The sequence below is a fragment of the Nestor notabilis genome, unplaced genomic scaffold, assembly GCF_000696875.1.
Source record: "Nestor notabilis isolate BGI_N333 unplaced genomic scaffold, ASM69687v1 scaffold4240, whole genome shotgun sequence".
Taxonomy (NCBI): domain Eukaryota; kingdom Metazoa; phylum Chordata; class Aves; order Psittaciformes; family Psittacidae; genus Nestor; species Nestor notabilis.
The window spans coordinates 39367-59502 of NW_009910518.1; the positions used below are offsets into that span (position 1 = coordinate 39367).

General features: G+C 35.8%; 1 protein-coding gene across 1 annotated transcript in view; it reads right to left on the bottom strand.

Moving 5' to 3' along the window:
- The window catches only part of ARMC2 (armadillo repeat containing 2), a 58591-nt gene that overhangs the window by 19897 nt on the left and 18558 nt on the right, over positions 1–20136 (bottom strand). Inside the window, exons 6-12 of the mRNA XM_010010368.1 lie at positions 19840–19910; positions 16513–16605; positions 15333–15508; positions 13490–13592; positions 10752–10972; positions 6359–6504; positions 4176–4275 (exon numbers count right to left, since the gene is read on the bottom strand). Coding sequence (XP_010008670.1) covers positions 4176–4275; positions 6359–6504; positions 10752–10972; positions 13490–13592; positions 15333–15508; positions 16513–16605; positions 19840–19910 — 910 coding nt within the window. The remainder of the gene's footprint in view (positions 1–4175; positions 4276–6358; positions 6505–10751; positions 10973–13489; positions 13593–15332; positions 15509–16512; positions 16606–19839; positions 19911–20136) is intronic.

Consider the following 20136-nt stretch of genomic DNA (forward strand, 5'->3'; position numbering starts at 1 on the left):
CAGCAGGGTTGGAACTAGATGATCTTTAAGGTCCCTTCCAACCCAAACCATTCTGTGATTCTACAATGAAAGCACTTGTGGTGTGTCTGCCTTCAGAAGGAAGAATTATTTTTCATGGGAGAGCTTGCTGCTGATGTTAAGATATTCAAAGCGGCAAAGATGAAGGCCAGCTGAAGAGCAGAAAAAGGATTTGTAGTCAACCGGTAATAAAACAGCAGATGAAATTTAAATGCAGCTAAACATGAAATGATGCATGTGGAAAAACACAGAGTAGACATACCTTCATGTATAAAATTACAGCCTTTGAACCAACCGTAACCACCTGGAGAGCAATCTTAGGGATAATGACAGATTCCTCATGGGGGTTTAATGTTCACAGGAGATGAAGAAAGTAAATAAAATACTGAGAATTACTGGATCATAAACTTACGAAGGCATGTAAATCTATGACATGGCCACATCTTAACTGCCATGTTCTGCTTACTTCATCTCAAAAAAAAAAAAAAAAGATACAGGAATCAGGATTGTAAAAAGTTCTGAGAAAAGCAACACAGATGCACAATGGTATGGAATAGCCTCTATATCAGGAAGTACTAAGTAAGCAATGACTCTTAACTAAGCAAGGGCTCCTCAGCCTGAAAAAGAAGTAAGTCAAAGAGGATATGATAAAGGTCTAGAAAGTCAAGGGTGCTGTGAAGTGAATGATGGGGTTAAATATTCACCAATTTTTCAATACAAAAACCTGAGGGCATCAAATAAAGATAGTAAAGACCAAATTCAAAACAAGCAAAAGGAATTATTTGTGCAATGGGCAGTTGCTATGGCAACTCCTCGCCAATGGATGGTTAACATGTTAGAAGTTTATATGGGGCAGAGGGAAGACTGTTGAATTTCATGGAAGTCAACTGAGCTTTATTTCATACACAGAAATCCACAGCTGGCTGAGGAAGTTTCCAAACTGGAAAGAGCTGGAGGTTTGGTAAGTATACGCAGGAAGTTTCACAAGTGCTTGTTCTGGTTTTACTGTTCTTTAGGCACCTGATTTTCACCACTGCCGAGTATGAACAGTAAGCTGGATGAATCTTTCATGTGACCTAATGTGATTATTCTTTTGCTGAATAGGCAGTTGTTGCATCCAGCGATGTCAGATATTTACAAATGTTTCCTAATTAAAAAGTAGGCTACACTAAAGTATAAAGAGACTTTTGTACATAACAGGGACAAGATTTCCTCTATGCAAATATTAGTAGCACACCCGATGTTTGTACACTTAGGATTGAAAACAGATTCCTAACTGTACACCGATAAAAGATTACACTGAAGCTGGCAGGGCCACAGAAGGCCACCTAAGCTGGGGTAGTGTCTGACTTACTGACAGAAGCTACTGCCCTATTTAGGCAATCTCCCTGTTCCAAAAGCATGGCTTCCTTGTGACTTACGACATTAACCACAGTCTGGGAAAGCCATCCTTTACATAGCTTATCTGAAAAGCTTAGAGATGATAATGATCTGGGAAAGGGGAAATGCATCTTGTTAAAAGATTTCTGGAGATGGGCAAAAGTCTACACTGCTGACTAGAAACAGAAGCATGCAAAGTTCACCCTCAAGGTAGAGGCTCTACAAGAACACCTCTGACAGGTTTCACAGCATGTGGCAACTACCAAGGGGTTTTTTATTATTCCGCACAAAACCAACCACAAGTTGACAAGTGAAGTCCAACAGAGTATGTACTTCAGATGCGTAGACAAGCACCGCTGAATACTCCAGTCCTACCTTGCAGATCCAGCTTTTCCAATCCCTTCCTTACCTAAGACTATGACACATGAATTTAGAAAGTCTTGCCAACTCAATTTCCCCAAAAGTCTTTCTCAGAGTTAAATTACTACTCTCCCATTCCTTCTGACTCTTACCCAAGAGAAAAATGAGCTGAGAAAAAAAAGAATAGAGCTGAAACTGCAGTGTGGTGAAAAGAACAGACACTATTTGGGTGGCAGCTGTGTGTGGTATGGGAGCAAGTCATTAACCCTATTTCCAGTGCTCACATTTTTATTTTCACAAGCTTTAATGCTTATTTTCAAAGTCACACTTATGAGAAAGTTCGAATGCTCGTTTTTCTTTTATTTTTCCCCAGTATGTTTCTGCTGCCACGATTGCTAGTAAAAAAACCTGATCCCGCAAACTCTGCAACCTGAATATACAGAAAACACACACACTTCCTTTCTTAATGTATCAGTTCTTAGTCCTGAGGATTTTTAATGCTTTGAGCTAATAATACTGATTTATCCTGCTTTTTGCTTCTTCCCCAGCAGACAATTTTACTCACGCTGCTGTTACTTGTTTTCCTTTCAATATATACTAACTCACGCTATAACTCACTAGCTGTCAGCATTTTAAAAGAAAGATTAGCAGTGCCAACTACACCTCAGGAAAAACATTTGCGCTCCTCACAGCTAAAGTGCTTATTATATACTACAGAAAAAAGTGGTGCATTACATTATCTATGTCCCTCTTCCTGTTTCTGCAGGGCTTCACTAAGCTGACAACCGACAGTTGCATGCTTGTTTAAAAACTGCAGAGAGAAATAATTATTCTGAAGACACTGCATATATAATCGTCACAACCTAATAACTAACTTTTTTTAGCACATAAGCTATTTTTTTACTAACTTGTATTTTGATAAAACAACTGACAGTTTAACACAAAAAGCAATGCTTATCTAGTGAAGAATGATATATTTTAGGACCACTTAATAAAGTAGACAAACGAGAAGCTAAATTCTCAGCACTACCCAGCAACAAATGATTTGAATTTATGTATGAGCCTACAATTTGTTATAACACAAAACTGTTACCTCAGAGGCCTAGAAAACTTCCCCTTAAAATTACAGATGAAGATTGAGAGGAAGATTTCATTCAATTTAAGCTTCTTATTCCCAGTCCCATCATTTGTTGAGTTTTTAATACAGTGCTCACAAGGAAAAATAACTATAAATCTAGTAAAATAACCTGCCTTTGATATTTCTCATACTACTTACATAGCATTTACATAGTCTTTTTACTGAAGTGTCTTTGAAGACCATACAAACCACGAGCAGCCTGAACCTAGAAATACTCAGATATACTGTAGAAATTTTAATCAACAGGCATTTAGAAGAATAGAAACAACAATCTTTGTTCCTTTTCCATAAGTGTTACCACCAAAAACAGGGATGCAGGTAAACAGGAAAGGGAGAAATTATTTTTGTATTTGGCAAGAGAAAGAATATTGTTCAGTGTAGCTGATCTGGTTACCTTCTGCCTTTAAGAACAGTAACACAAAAGACCTCCTTCCAACAATTCTCCAGGACTTACTAACCCTGGGAGAAATCGTATAGGATAACCAAATGTCCTCAAGCTAGTTTAGATGCTGGAGCATCCAAGAAAGTTCCTTACTTTTAAGAATAATCTGAACGTAATTTAATGTTCTATGTTTTGAAACCTTGTTCCACTGTTGAACATCTATGCTTTACATAAAAATTATTTTTTTCTTAAATCTTACCTGGTAATAGAGCTAAGCAATTTGCCATACATTGGGAACACTACTCTTACCAACATGGCAATCTTTAAAACTGTGATCCTGCGCCAAACCCACTGAGCCTGGTGCTCCAGTAAACATAGGAAAGATCACTGATACAGCAGGACAATACAGCAACACCTGACCCTTGAAGATCAAGATTTAAACATTTATTTCCAGGTGAATGTTCCAAGTGCACTATTCTAGGCATATGTTTTTCGCTGGTAGATGATACATTCTGATACCTTATGCAGTTATCAAGGAAAAAAATTTCCTCTGCTTTCAGACTGCTTAGCTCTGAAAAATCCATACTTACTTTGCACAGAAGGAGGGCAGGAGAAATCCCAATAACTTCCTACTATTAAATATTCAAATAAACAATTTGCTTTCTACACATGCAAAGGATAGACAAGTTAATCAAGTGTCTGCCCTCTGTATTCCTTTGAATTTTTAATCTAAATTATTTCATTTCAATTATTTACTACTTAAAAATGCTGTCAACCATTTAAAATTTTTATTTGGTAAATGCATAAAAGTAGGTCACTGAAAACAAGCTTATACACAATAATACACAGACACATCCAAGGATTAACATATAAAAATCAAGAGATTTAAAAACTGACCTGCTGTTTCTGGTGTTTGTTTAGTAGGGCTAAAAATAAGATGTAACATCTGGAGCAGTCTGCTAAAGCTGTGCAGAACTCATTGTAGGAAGAAAGTTTGCTACAAAGATACAAAAATATAACAAAAGTGAATGAAAGCACTTTTTTCCACAAAAGATCCTTTAAAAAAATCACTCTACTTCTGACTCTCAGAGCTGTTATTTTCCAACAAATGAAATGAATGCCAGTACTCTGACTCCTAGGAGAGAACAGAAGTCTAGCTACCCATGTCACAGTGAATTACAGGAAGAAGCGAATGTAAGAAGCTTCCCGACCTGCTTGCCATATAGGCACAGTATGCTAACACTAGCACTTCTTAGTGTTAAATGGGAGAACTGTAATTTCAAGATGACATAGAAAGTCAGACGAGAGAGGAAATAAAGGGCAATTCATTCCCTAACAGCTGCTGCGGTCCTATGCTGCTCACCTTGACCATTACAAAAACAGAGAATTGGACATGATCGGTCATACCAGAAATACTGCAATGACAGAACAAACTAGGATAACAGCTTACTTCCCATGCAATCAAAACCAGCAAATATCTGTGTTAATGTTCAATTACAACCAATTACAGCAAGACTTACAGACTTGGAGAAATGAATCATCTGAATAGATTGAACATATTCTCTACAAGGAAGCTACCTAAAGTAAAATGACTGAGAAAATAGAATAATCATTCTGTATTACTAGAAGACAAAAGAGAATTAAAATCTGTGCTCTCTATATTTTTTGTAACATGACTGCAATTTCCAGGAAGCTAAGTAAATGGATTTTATAGCTAATTTGTATCCTTAGAGCATGCAGTTCACTAAACTTAAGAAAAAATACTGAAACAATAGGAAAATTTAAATAAGAAAAATTACTTATGCTCCATATTGAATTCTAGATCAAATAAATGTCCTTGCCAGAATTACAGTAGCAATAGCAATTACAATTACAAACCCATTACCCCACTTTCCATGGCATTTTCCAAGTAAAAGAAATGCTTTCTCCTTAGAAGAAGTAAATATGCTCGAAGTGGTGTAATTATTGCCAGAACTCACTTATTTTTAGGAACAAAATTAGAGAGACAGATATGGACAATGTCGCTTGGAACTGGGGAAGCAATTCACATGCTTTACAGGTAGCACAAACAGCAAAGGACCAGATTTGCCTGGTTTTAGCTGTGGAGAGGAAGAAGGAATAACAGTCTCTTACGTAGCTCCTCTTCAAAGCACAACCCAATCTCATCTAGCAAGGAGAATGTGATAGATAATTTGGAGAGACTGAACAGGAAAAGTAGTCCATAGCAGAATGTCAATGAACAGGGAGCCACAGGTGGCATGACTCAATACAGTAACAAAGCAGCAATGGCAAACACTTCATCCAAAACAGCATTCATAAATTGTGCTTATAACCCAATCCTCCTGAAATTACTAACAGTTATGTTCACAGCTTCTTCAAAATCCTTAAATTGTTTGCAAGTTCATTTAGCATTGGATATTGAAAGCTGGCACTTGGCAGCTGGAATATTTTTGACTGAGAAACTAATCAGACGACAAAAGGATCTCTTGGGGTGATTCACTCCTACTGATCTCCCTCTCAAAAGCACATCTTGGGAAACAGCCACTGAGCTGCTCATAAAATGGAGATTCTTTCAGCACTTCCATCTGCACACTCAGGCCCTGATCCCACAGATTACTCTCAAACACTCTCTGACAGCTCAAAACAATAAACACTGGTCACATTTTCTCTCTTTTGCATTTTATTTCATAAGACACAGTCCCTGATGTAATTTAAGCTTGTGTAATTTATCTCATTGTTATTTTTATTAAACATGGTCTAACATAAAATTTATGTCATTTTAAAATATAAGAAATAGTACTTTAAAAATCTATAATCTTGATCAGAACTTGTAGTATCAAAGAATGACACAATACAACAAAACAGTTTTGACAGGGACAATGAATCTAAGTTTGTATGGCTACAATTAAACAATTCTATAAGAATTAATAAAGACACAATTATCATACAAAAATCATTGCAAACTACACAGAGCTTTTACGAAAACAACTGAATGTATATCTTCTAATTTTAGTGGGGCCTCTCGAAGCAGTAATACCGACTTGACTGCACGAAGAAACAGGACTGTGTTCTACACATACCTGAATATCCTGACAACATAGGTGCACACATCCTTATCCCTCATGCGCTGCTCTAGCGCCACGCAGAGCTCAGAGACTGCACCACTGCGAATGAGCTGGCGTCTCGCCGGAGCCAAGTCAGCCAAGTTTCTCAAGGTAGCTGTCAGCTGCCCACAGAATATTTGAAGATTCATTAATCACAGCCGCTTACAACAGAATCCACGCTGTTCCGTGGATTTAATAAAGCTCACGTCTCATTCACAACGTCTAAGGCAGTCTGAACGCTCTGCTAACGTTCTGCAGGGATGTATCTACCGATAAATTGTAACAGAAAATGTGCGAGTGACAAAATTGTTGTGTATTAAGTGGTTGAAAATGAAAGCTTGATACTGGTCTTTGACTGCACGTAGCCTCCTTCTCTGAGGGAAACATGATCTTTCATACATTTTAAAATCTTGTATGCATCTATACAACCACATACCAATTAGAAATCAGGTTAAATGCTGAGGATAAAGTGATTCTTTGCCTAATGTCTGATTTTGCAAATTTACATTTAAGTCTTACAAATTAATCCTGGTATGTATTTTGATAATAACTGTAAGTTGCAAACTAAGTTAAATTTGTTTCAAAAGGCAATAAAATTTATTGTGATTTAAAATTTTAGAAGTTAATCAAGCTAAATCTACTATTTGAACAGTATAAAAATTAAAGTCCTCGAGCATATTTTGGAGAAATCAAAATATTTTCAGAAGATACCGTTCCATTTCAAGGAGTTTTAAGCATAAAATATCTAACCATTTGTAGATATGCAAATGAATAAGCTATTGCATATTTTGAAATGTTCTGGTTCTCTTCCAAGTTAAGGGTATTCAAATGCCAAGGTCAGACAGGCAATGACATGCAAGGTAATGGTTGATCTAAACCAGAATTTACTATAAAAAATTAATGTGAAGCCATTTAATCTCTGTGAATACAGGAATTCTTCACATTTTCCTTATTCTATGAGTAAGTTACCTACCTTCAATTTGGTTTTAAATGTAGTCTGATAAGACATGAAAGTTATCTGTTTAAATATTTTGTTATCACAAAAAAAATCTACAGAAATTAAGTATTTTATCACTGAATTGGACTGCTTGTCCAGTTATATGTAATTGTTAATTTTAAAGAAAAAATCTGACAAAGAACAGGTTAAATTGTTGTGTTTGAGGAGCTTTCGCTCATAAGATTCAATGCACTACTCTGCCCATTCTCAAGCTGCTTTAGTATTTGCTGTCCTACTTCAACAAGTTTGACAAAAGTGTGTATGTCTTCAGTTACTGCACAATGTTCTGTAATGGAAGAAAGGGAGAAGGAACAATGTATCAAAATGAGAGAAGCAAGGTACAGAGGGGAAAAAAAAATATGATATGATGTGAACACGATACATAAATGGATTTAACTTCAGAACTAAATATGAAATGTATATTATCTTCAGCATAAACAAAAACTGAATCTGTAGAAGCCATTTGCTTCATACTGCTCATATTTTACAAAGACACTTGGAGTTTCTTGTTATTTTGATTGAACTACTGCAAAAGATACATTTCCAGATATGCATTCACAACCGTATCGCAAGTAATAATGCTTCAAAAATCAATACAATACTGGAGAAATATTTTAAAATAAAAATGTTCAGATATATACTTTGCTATTAAGAAGTTATAGTGGATGAACTCCTGCCAAACTGAATAGACACAGAAGACTCCATTCAATGCCCACATACAAGACATTCACATTCAGCCTAGGATGATACTTGTTGAGGTCTAGCTAAACTTCACAATAAGAAGTTGTAAAGGAAAAGCAATGCAAAATAACATATACATTTAAATGTGCGAGACAATGAAATTCTAAAGAACAGCTAGTATGCAAGTGAAATTTGAAGAGTACACATTAAAAAATAATAGAAGCTAGCCAGACAGCAAATGAATTCAAGAGACACTCTGATTGCTTCAAGCAGATGCCATGATTCAGGAAGAAATGCATAACAATTGGCTCTAGTAATCCCCACCAGCCCTAATCCTTATGTTGCCATGCGAAAGATCAAATTCACCCAAACAGAAAAATTTCACAGCAGACAAATGCAATTTTTAAAGGAAAAGACATTTAAGTGCTTCTCAATTAAAGAACATGGAATACTTGTCAAGTCCTGTCAGCAACACTTCAAAAGCCTTGGCTTTTGAATAAGCATTACCGTATTTCATACAAATTAGGTGAAGCAACATAAATCAAAGATGACCTTGGTTTCATGTCATCTATTAAGGAAAAATTATTATTATTACAAATATTTTCATTCTTGTAATGTGGAATTTCTACATAAAATCTGTTGGGTAACAAAGAAGAAATCAGAGAGGGAGCTGAGTTTATTCCCACAAAAAGGACCTGGCAAGATTATGTATAACACTGCCATCTGGTGATTGTGCAATTATACAGTTAAAGAACTGAAAGTTGGTAGCAGTTAACTGAGCTCCTTCAGTCATCAGCATTAAAAGATGGCAGAGCCTCCCTCAGAGACCACTATGACTATTTAAGATGTTTTCTCCTCCAATATAATTTTCTCATTATCCCTGGAGACATGTATTTATTCATTATTTTCTGTATGCTACTTGATATTTCATCTTTTGCTACAAGTTAAAGTATACCACAAAAACTTCCTTTATTCTGAAGGCATAAATCACAGACGAAACTTTGTTCAATACTATACGCCTGAAGACAGAATTATTCCTACACCTGTCTATAAGGACTGAACAATTAACTCTAAAAAATGGTGCACATTAATGTAAATTTCTTAAAGAAACTGATATCAAAAAGTCACATAGCAGCAGGAAGCACAGCTTTTCTCACAGGAGGAAGAAAAATTAAGTATCTGCACTACTATAGATGATCTTAGAATTCATAGAATCATGAAATGATTAGGGTTGGAAAGGACCTTAAAGATCCCCCAGTTCCAACCCCCCTGCCATGGGCAGGGACACCTTCCACTAGACCAGTTTGCTCAAAACTCCATCCAACTCGGCCTTGAACACTTCCAGGGGTGGGGCAGCCACAGCTTCTCTGGGCAACCTGTGCTACTGCCTCACCACCCTCATGGTAAAGAACTTCTTCCTAATATCTACTCTCAATTTACCCTCTTCCTAGTATCTAATCTCAACCTACCCTCTTCCAGGGGGAAAATTGTTTGGAGAATTCACAGTGCCACAAGAAAGTTAACATTCCCAATTCTATAAACAGAAGTGTATAAAAGATAATTTTGTGATTCATATAGGAATTTAATGATGACAGGACCATATAGGAAAGAAAACAGGAACATGAGAAGCACAAAATTTCCAGTTTCATCACATATTCTCCCAGTCTTTAGCAATCTGCCACTTTGAGACTTTTTTAGCCAAACGTACATATTAAGCCACATAATTTCATTCAGCATTTTCTAGCATCTCCCATTTCATTCAGCACTTTCTAGCATCTCCCAGGTTGTTTGTGTTTGGTTTATGACTATTCTGGAGAGACATACCTCATAGCTCCACTAAAATAAACAGACAAAACCCAGTAATAGTAATGTGATGAGGTAACTGTTTCTTCATATAATTTCAAGTAGTATAAAATCCCTTGCGCTTAAGTTAGTAGAGAGCAAAGAAAACCTGGCATAATTAGTAGAGAAATTGAATGTAAACACTACCTCTCTAAATTTCTCAGTGTTTTTTTCTATGAAGTACCCAAAACCTTAAAATTACACCATTCACTGATCTTTACTTCAATAATTTCAGCAACAAATGACAGGAATCTACCTGGTACATCCTTGACAAATACAAAAAATCCTACAAGGTATCTCATATCTGACAAGATAGTTTTGAGCCCGCTGCCTTCAAAAATATTTAGAGTGTTGGCTTTTACAGCTACCTTTTCCTTCAATCAGTTCTTCAAAAACAGTTTGTCAGAGAAATGTAGCTATATTTTCCTATGCATTCTTTGAAATGCATTATTCTTGTAATAAGTTTTTTGACATCTCCCAAAGTATTGCAGAACCAGTTTGTATTTACTTTTTCAGTTTAAAGAATTTAGACAGGGAACACATTTTTATCTGTTTACTATAATATCCGGAATATTGTCAGCACCATAAAGTATTAAGAAGAAATTGGTTTATTATGTACATAAAAATATTTGTTAACTTCATAATTTCTAAAGCCTTTAAAATCGACTACACAACAGTATCTATGATAATTAAATTTAGGTCCTAAACAACTTCATGTAAACTTCTTAAAGTCTATTCAAATACAGGTACAACTCTCTCTGTGGTGCACAGGGTTATCTTATCACCTTTAATTACATTTTGAATTTACCTTTGAAGTGTGTACTTTTAGAAATAAAAGTAAATGCTAACCTGGACTAATAGGTGCCCCAAGTTGGAGAAATATGTGTCATTTTCTTTTACATTATTAATCTGCTTCAGTAATTGCAGCAACATTTCAACAGCTCCTTTTTTCACCATTTCATTAAGGAGTACTGCATTTCCAGACATGAATTTTATAGCTCCCATGCAATATAAGAGAGCTTCATTATTTTTTTGTAGATCTTCAGTTCTTAGGACCTCCAACAAACAATCTAAAAGGAAAATAATTATTCAGAAAGCCTACTATTAATATTTGTATTTGATACAGTCCAGTCACTGAAGAGATTAACAACTGGGAAAAAAACCTCAGATTGAACTCTTACATTTCTAATAAGTGAGCTAGAAAACTTTCATATTTGGACTGAAACCAAGAAACAATTATCAATGAACAAGAGAATGGGCCTAATTTTGTTCTCTCAGGCTTCAAGAACCAGTACCAGTTGTACACACATAGCAGTAATCACTGAAAATCTCAGTCAGGATTTGCGGAAGTGATTGTGTGTGTTTGCATCATTTTGTGTACTAAACTTGAGACATTCCTGAGAGGTTTATTCCCACTACTTCCTTAAAAATCAAATGTCTTAGACATCTCAAATGGAGCACTAAAAAGCACAGGTGCCTAACTCAAATCTCACATTTGAAGTCTGTTCATAGCCTTTTTGGATTTACTTTTTTTGTAGGTAAAGTTAGTGTAAAGGTTTTGCTTTATGCTACCACTGTCAGATATCTGAAATGTTAAAATTAACAGCTGTTAGCATAGGCCCAATGTATCTTTCACAGTCAAATTGAGACTTTCTGAATTTGGTAGGTGTATCTTAAGTAATCCTATCCAATTTTTTGATTTTGAATTTCTAGTAACTGACTGAAACTGATATTCACTTCTGCTTCCTGTGTTCAATCCAGTTGAATGAAAACATTTTCCCATTTCTAAACACTTTTTCAGTCTCAAGTTGAAACTTTCTCCAAGTATATGGCTGTATATGGATGAAGTACACACACTCTAGGTTCTTGATCCAGCGCCCACCCTCGTCAAATGCCTAGTGGTCAGCTAAATCAGTTGGGCTGTGGCAATGTGAGAAAATCAGTTTCAGGTTCCTGTTCTGCCCAGTATCAAATTGGGTCTTGAACAGTAGTTGTTTATTTTGGAACAAATGGTGAATTTCTTTCTTCTACTGGAGCTGCTCCAGCTGCACATAAATAGTTCACAAGGCCAGAGGAAGAAAAAGGAATTGAATATATAACCCAGGGACTATAACTGGAATCTCAATTACGATGATAACCCGGATTATGATGTGGTCCATGTCTTCAGCCTGGATAAGGTGGGTCAAAAACAGTGAATAAACAAAGAAAACCCTTACCAAAAGCATCTTTCCTTCACCAGTTTTAAAATCCAGGGAAAGAAGAACAAGTGAAAGAAAAGAGAGTAAAGATGGAAATGAGAGCAAAAAACCCAGTGCTTACACAGAAATAGCCACTCAGCTTGTCCAGATTTTTGTACGATGCTCATCTCTACAAAACTGCAGTTCTCAGTATCCAAAGTCAGTTGAACAACCTGAGCTGTTCTCTTTTCTCCGAGTCCTTTCCCGCTGATCTTACTACTGGAAAGGTTTATCTGGTCTTTATCTCTGACAACACTTATATACTGAACTCTAAGCCCATGAATACTCTCATCTATTTAAGCAGATATACACATATGCTCTAACTTATGCACATGCTACCAAAAAAAAAAAGTTTGCTAAGTCAAGGCCTACATTAATAAAACATAATGAAGTTTTAATGAAAGGAATGACTGTCAATGGATACGGAATATCACTCATACACTGTAGTTTTCTTGGTATTTGTAAGGTGTGTGTGTATGACACAAATGCAGTTATAAGAGATCTTAAAGCCATCGCTGACAATTCTCCAAAACCATCAGCTAAACATGCAGAGGCAGCTAAAAAAGCCAACAATTGTTCTCAATACCCTTCCTGATGATGGCTGACAACACAGACAACATTATTTCACTTGCATAAAAATTGGTGCAGACACATTCTGACTCCTACGGACTGTTTTGTTCTGTACATCTCAAGAAGTATCTGCTGGAGTTGGAGAAGTTGCAGAGAAGGGCTACTAAAACAGCCAAGAGAATGACACAATATTCTTTCAAAGATACAACTAAAAGGCTGAGACGCCTGAGTCTGAAAAGGAGAAGGCAAAGATATGACTGCAGTTTAAAAAGTCATGAAGGTGGAAGTTCAGCTGACTGTAGAAACTCTTCCAAATCATGCAAAACTACAAGCAGGGGCATAATGACAAGTAGATAGGTTTAAAACAGCAGACAGAGAACTTCTGAAACTTATTGCTCTGTAAGGTTGCAGAGACACACAGAAGCAGAAAGTTCAAAAAGGAATTAGGCAAATTAAGGAACAAAAGGTCTATAAACAGATGCTCAGAAGGATTAGGCAGAGATGCACCATCTAATGTCCCTAATATTATGTAACAATTCTAAGTGCTGTGGTAGTACAAGGGAAACGGATCACAGAAAACACTTGGGCTTCCACACTCTCCCTAAAGAGCATTCCCTGTCGCCATCATTAGACACAGGATACTGGACTAGATGGACTGTTAGTTTGACCTAGTAAGCAATTTTCAGTACATGACTAAGTTAACTCTGAGTTTCTTGAAAGATGATCAATCGAACTACTGAATTTCAACACCTAACTTATATACAAGAACAGAATACATACCAAATAAACCCTCATTTTGAATGATGTAATCATTTTTTTCATTCCTGCAAATTTTAAATGCAAGCTTGCAAACACTGAGAAGATTTCTTCCATCCACTTTCATCTGCAAAGAAAGTAAAACACATAAAAATCACAAGTAAAATCTACATACAAAAATGTAACATAACATTTTACAAGTTCAGACACCATGGCAAACTTCTATTCTCACAGAACTACTAAATTCCAACCGAAACCCTGACAGTACACTCAGCCAAACTGCAAAGTTTGCAGAATTAAAGGACTCTGAAACCTAGCTAGTTTAAGCTCTCTTCAGCAAACTTTGCTGGCTGACTTTTAAGTAACAGATGATAGAAAAACTTTTAATGTATTTTCTGCAGGCAGTATATCAGTAACTTGCAGGTTTTTCTTCTCTAATTCACTCTTACAAAGAAATTCTGCACAGGTTCACTGGTTTGGCATCTATGGACATACCATAAGGAACTCCAGTGCAACAATATATGTCATTCCAGTATCTGAAGGGGGCCTATAAGGATGCTGGGGAGGGACTCTTCATAAGGGACTGTAGTGGTAGGACAAGGGGTAATGGCTTCAAACTTGAACAGGGGAAGATCAGGTTAGATCTAAGGAAGAAGTTCTTTCCTATGAGGGTGGTGAGGCACTGAATGGGTTGCCCACGGAAGTTGTGAATGCTCCAACCTTGGAGGTGTTCAAGGCCAGGCTGGACAGAGCCTTGGGCCACATAGTTTAGTGTGTGGTGTCCCCGCTCATGGCAGGGGGGTTGAAACTAGATGATCTTAAGGTCCTTTCCAACCCTAACTATTGTATGATTCTATGATTCTATAATGAAAGTTGTTCTCAAATATCGGAAAACACGATGTTATGATGTACTAAATGGTCATTGAGAGATCATAAAAGGGAAGTATTAAAAATACAATGATACAATGACAAATCTCTTCCTCTGCATTTCAAGGACAATTTTTTATCTTGTTAATGATTTTTAAAAGATACCACAGAAAAATGTCTGTGGCAGAACTTTCTTTTTATAAGCATCACTTGAGTATCTGAATTTATAATTATGTCTTCTGATAAGAATAACACATCCACCTCTTAAAGGAAACACCCTCTCCCCAACACACATACTGTGCTAGCTGATATCCTTTCACCAGGGACTGTCCATATATACTTAGAAGCTGAACCAATAGGTTCAAAAGTACCAATTAATTGAGAGTTTTAAGCGGAAATACTAGAGAAAAGAGATAATTATACCTACTTTCCAAAAGAACAATTCTGGTATTTTCAAATAAACATGTTCAATATGGCCAAGATGCTATTAAAAAACTAAGCTTCATCCCTGGAATTGCCCAAGGCCAAGCTGGACGGGGCTTTGAGCAACCTGGTCTAGTGGAAGGTGTCCTTGCCCATTGTAGAGGGTTGGAACTAGGTGACCTTTAAGGTCCCTTCCAATCAAAACCATTGTATGATTCTATGACTCATTTTCATGTGTAATTTTTTAAATTATTGTTTTGTTTAAATCCCTGCATGTGTATCCCGGCTTAGGACACTATCCCTTTTCCATGCCTAAGCAATATTACTGCCAACATACATCAGTTATCCTATTTGAGGACCATCCTTCCTCTCTCAGATGCAATTTCTCTGCAAAAAATAGGCTCCAACAAGTGTTTATCTGGATGACTGGGAGACTAGTGTCTTTGTGGCAAGAAATTGTGCTTAGGAAAGGATTAGTTTAGACACAGTTTAAAAGTATGAAATGAAAATCAAATGCAAGTTGTAGTTCATGATTTTGAGCTTCCCATTCTAATAAACAACATTATAAAACACTTACAGACAGAATAATCTTTGTCAGCTTTAGGCAAAGTGGGTCTGAATCAATGTCTACAAGTTTATATAATATCTTTAGAAGCACACTTCTTCTTTTAAATCTTTTTCCAAGCATATTTTCTTCATTCAGGGCTTGATAGAGCTTGGTGCAAGCCAGACAAAGATTTTCTACATTGTCTTCTATTTGAAGGAAGTGGGAAGGGAGACAGAAATAAAAAAATAATTATCAGTACAACCTTTTTCAGAACATCTCAATAGACAAAGAAACAGAAGAACAAAAGAAAGAATGGGTTGCACAACAACAAAAATAAGGCACCCAATGAATCTCTTTAAATGACGTGATTCTCAGAAGCAGTTTTATTCTGCTCTTTCAAAAAGAAAAGACTCGAGCCAAGAAATCACAAAGCTAAAATAATACCTAAAGCTAAAATGAAACTCACCTTTAACGCTTAATAATCACACCAACTAAATGTCTACCAGGAAACTGTCACTGAACATATTCTTTAAAGAGCTCCACCAAACGTGTCATGTGAAAAAGTGGCAGTTAAGGAATAATTTTCTGCCTAATTACATAAACTAATATATGAAACCTTGCTGGGATTAAGAACAAGTGAATGTCAAAACCCATTAGAACCTTCCAACGAATAGCAGAGGTGCAAGATATATCTGGGTGGACAGTTAGGCTATTGATAAACAAAGTCATCTACCTCTTTACCAGAGTCCCTCAGACACTGTTTAAAAAATACAAAAATAAAACCTGAAGTAAATTATTACAAATCTGCATCTCAACACAATGCAATCATGTACATGTTTACTTTAGAGGAAAAGGGAAAAGTCTTGCCTATTTTTAAAATTCAAGAGATTGTTTGTTTTTTTTCTTTCTTTTCTTACAAGACAAGATCTTCTCTAAACCAGTATTTTATTTTATTTTATAGAATCACTGAATGGTTGAGGTTGGATGGGACATCTGGAGGTCATCCAGTCCAACCCCCATGCTCAAGCAGGGCCAACTAGAGACAGGTGCCCAGGCCAGTTTTACACTGCAAAGTCACAGAACATACAAAAGCATAAACGGCTACATAGTTCAACCACTGCTATTCTTTTGTAGTAAACACAAATGAGTCCTATGTTTTCTGCAGCAAATACTACAGAAAATACACCTTTTCGAGAACAGTGTTACTCACCTTTTTCCAGTTCATGCAGAATTGGTAGAACTTTCATATGCCAAAAGATTTCTTCCTCTTCTGATTCATTTATTCCTGTTTCAACCTGTAAGCCTAAAAAACACATTCAAAACAAAAGCACATATTCAGCAAAGGTTTCAACTTCTATACAAATAGCTACAAATACTTTACTTCTCAGTCAGAAAACAAAATAGCAAAAAACGTCACATATTGCTATATTCTGGGTTATTCTACCTCTTCAAGCTTTTGTTTTTATTTGCATTTTCTCAAAACCAAAAGTTTCTAACAAAGCTAGATGGATAAATGTTGTGATATGTAAAGCTGTACTGTAAAGCCAGATTTGGTTTTGTTTACTGACATTGTTTCACTTGACTGCTGAATTGGAAGGTAATGACTACTTTTACATCAACATGTCCTACTATTTTTCAGCTCTGTGTCCACGTGATAACTTATTCTGTGTTAGAAAATATCCATGCTCCAGGCAATCCTCCCGGATTGTACAATTTTATCTAGTACACATGCACAACGTTACACTAAGCTTCGTGAACTGAGACTGTGGTCGGTTAGAGAAAAAATAGTCTTGTTAGTTATTACATCCTGTTAACAATTCTGATCACTTCACGCAATTAGTTTTGAGAACTTCTTGGCTAAATTTTTGTAAAATGCATGTTTCCCTCCTAATCACTGGGCATTATTCCCACTTGCTGAACATCCTTTGCACATTCACATGGCACTATGTGAAATGGCAGAATTCTGGTCTTGCCCATAGGCCCACTATGGAGCCAGAGTTTCAGTGCAAGTTGAGTTTCAAAGGATCTAACAATTGCCTACAAGGTGCATGTAGGCATATTTTTGGAGTTCAGGATTAGGTTACGCTCCTTATCTTGCAGGCAACCAAAGTTGTTACAAAGATGGGGTTTGTTTTGTTTGGTCTGGTTTTTGGTTTGTTTTTTTAATAGGGAAGTAAGAGTCACACAGCTCCACTAAATAACATGAAGAAAATCATTCAGACTGGAATATATACATTAACAGATTTGTCAGAAGAAAGTGTCTTCTACCGTTCATTACTAGCTCTTGCATTTAAATGACAATGTAAACTCTTAACATAATCATTAATACAAAAAACACTGTACTACATGAGAACTCTGATACTGAGAGGTTTGCATCATGAGACAGTGTCTCAGACCCTGAAAAAATTACTGACTACTATTACTTGGAATACTGAAACAATTAAAACCTTTCTGTTTTAAAAGCTTGTTCTTTAAAAAAAGAAAAAAAAATCCAGACTGTATTAACTGTATAGGCAGACTTTAACTGTCTATCTGTATTTTACACAGAATGAATCTATCAATTGTATCTATTTCGTCAGATTATACAAAAATGCTACTGTTTCATAAGCAATAACTAGGTAAGTATGTTATTACATTAACTATATATTATTGGTTTGTGCATATATACATATTAGTGTCAGTAAATGTTATTAGGTAATATTACTTATTTTGCAGACCTTTTCTATTTTGTAGATCTAGAGTTAGCAGTCTTATTTAGATCAGTGAGTAGCTTAATTAATAAAACACTAAGCAGCATTACAATGAAGTGAAAGTTCTGCTCCAGATAATATAAGATAATATAAGAGCACAGCTGGAGTGAGAACACTAGAATAGTTTGCTCTGTTCCTTCCTGACACAAAACCCACATATTGACTCAATTATTTGTTTTCTTTCTGATTTGTAGCTACCTCTCTAACTGATAGAACTGACTTTCTAAGTATGCACATGCTTAAATTTATTAAGCAAGAAATAGAATTAAAAATAAAAAAAGGAAAAATTAACAAAGCCATTCAATTTTTAGTTCAAAACTAAAAGAAAAAGAACTGACTTTTTGTGCCACTGCTGCACTTGTCTCACATTCATCAGAAAAATATAGCAACCTCAAAGTCATAATGGCTTTTGTTGTAATTAGGAAAACAAACATAATCAGATTTTACTAAAAAATATTAATCCTAGCAATAAGAATAATCAGAAAATATATTATTATGAAAAAAAAAACCAAACCCAATTAATAAATTATAAACTTGCATGTGGCTCAGTCCTGGGAGATTTTTAAGGTGCTGATGAAAAGTTATGGCACTAGCTGTATTTAAAATATTGCAGACGCTGCTCTGAACTTTCTAATTGAGTGAATCACAACTCAACAGCAAAAATACTCAAACAAAAGAATTCAGCAACTTGAAGTTCACTGTCTCCGTTTTTCACAGGTCTTAACCACAGCTTTGCATTCTGGTCAAAAAAAAAAAGTCACTAATCAGGCTACATTTATTGGTTGCTGTTTTTAGTATGTAAATACAAGAGCCTTAGCAACACTGAGCTTTCAAAAGCTGTGTACTGCCTGACTTATCACGTTTAGCCTTTTCATGGAATACTGAGTGGCTATGAATGTATCTATACTGAAACAGTCTACCTCCTCTCTAAAATGTGAAAATATAAACACAAATCATATCAGAAAATGGAAATAATCTGCAAATGAACACTCCCCCAGGACCCTACAATACAGAAGAAATGATTAAGAATTCCTACTGCTATTCCACTGTTTGTTCTGGGATTAAAGATGAAGTATTCACAAACTAAGGAAGCTACATAATGTTATAAAAAAGAAGCAATCCTAATAACACATATTATATTTTCAATAACACCAATAAAATAGCACATATAAAGAGAGAAAATGCAGTCCCATGTTAGGATACTAACTCCCATGACATCTAAATACTCTCAGCCTTCGCCAGAATGATCCAGAATAATGCATCTTCTCAGTTCTAGGAAAAAAGTAATAAAGCATAATAATAGCAGAGTAGAAACTTCAGCTTTCCATACCAGACTCTCAAATAGGCACTTGCCATGTATGAAACATGCCAGCTATGAGGAAATATTAATTAAAATCTGTTATGTAAAATTAGCAAAATGCATCTCTACAGGGCAATGCAGAATCTGTATCTTCAAATGACATAGCTTGGCATGACTTTATTAGTTTCTGTGCAACTATGCCAGTTTACAAAAAGCAATGGGCAAACAAGGTGTTAATGGACTGGCAAATTCTTAAGCCTACATATGAGAAAAATGAGAAGGAAAATATCAGATTTTGCGTCAAGATCACTTAACTATTGTTTCTCTTTTCCAATAACAGTAAAAACCCCACGTACACCTAGAAACCCAAAAATATTGTTCAGTGAATAAAGAAGAAAAAGATCTTCAGATCACAAAAATTAGATTATTTCTATTTGACTGTATTTCACATTTTTTTGGCTTGAGATTGAAATGCCTCATGAAGTACCTGTTTCTCTTCCCTTCCAGCCTGTACTTCTTGGCCATGATGGACTTGTGCCTGGCTTTTTCATCTGCTCACTAAAAGATACAGTAGAGACACACACAAAGTATATTAGAATACAGTGCTTAAAATGCTTCTTCCTTCATATGCACTCAGTATGAGATCTGCATATTAATAACTAATTGGAGAAGATGATAAGTTATTTTACTAAGTTAGAAGGTTATCTACTCATTAAAAATGACTCATAAATACAACTTCCTCCAGTATATATTACAGAAAGCTCCTTCAGAAATACTGACATAT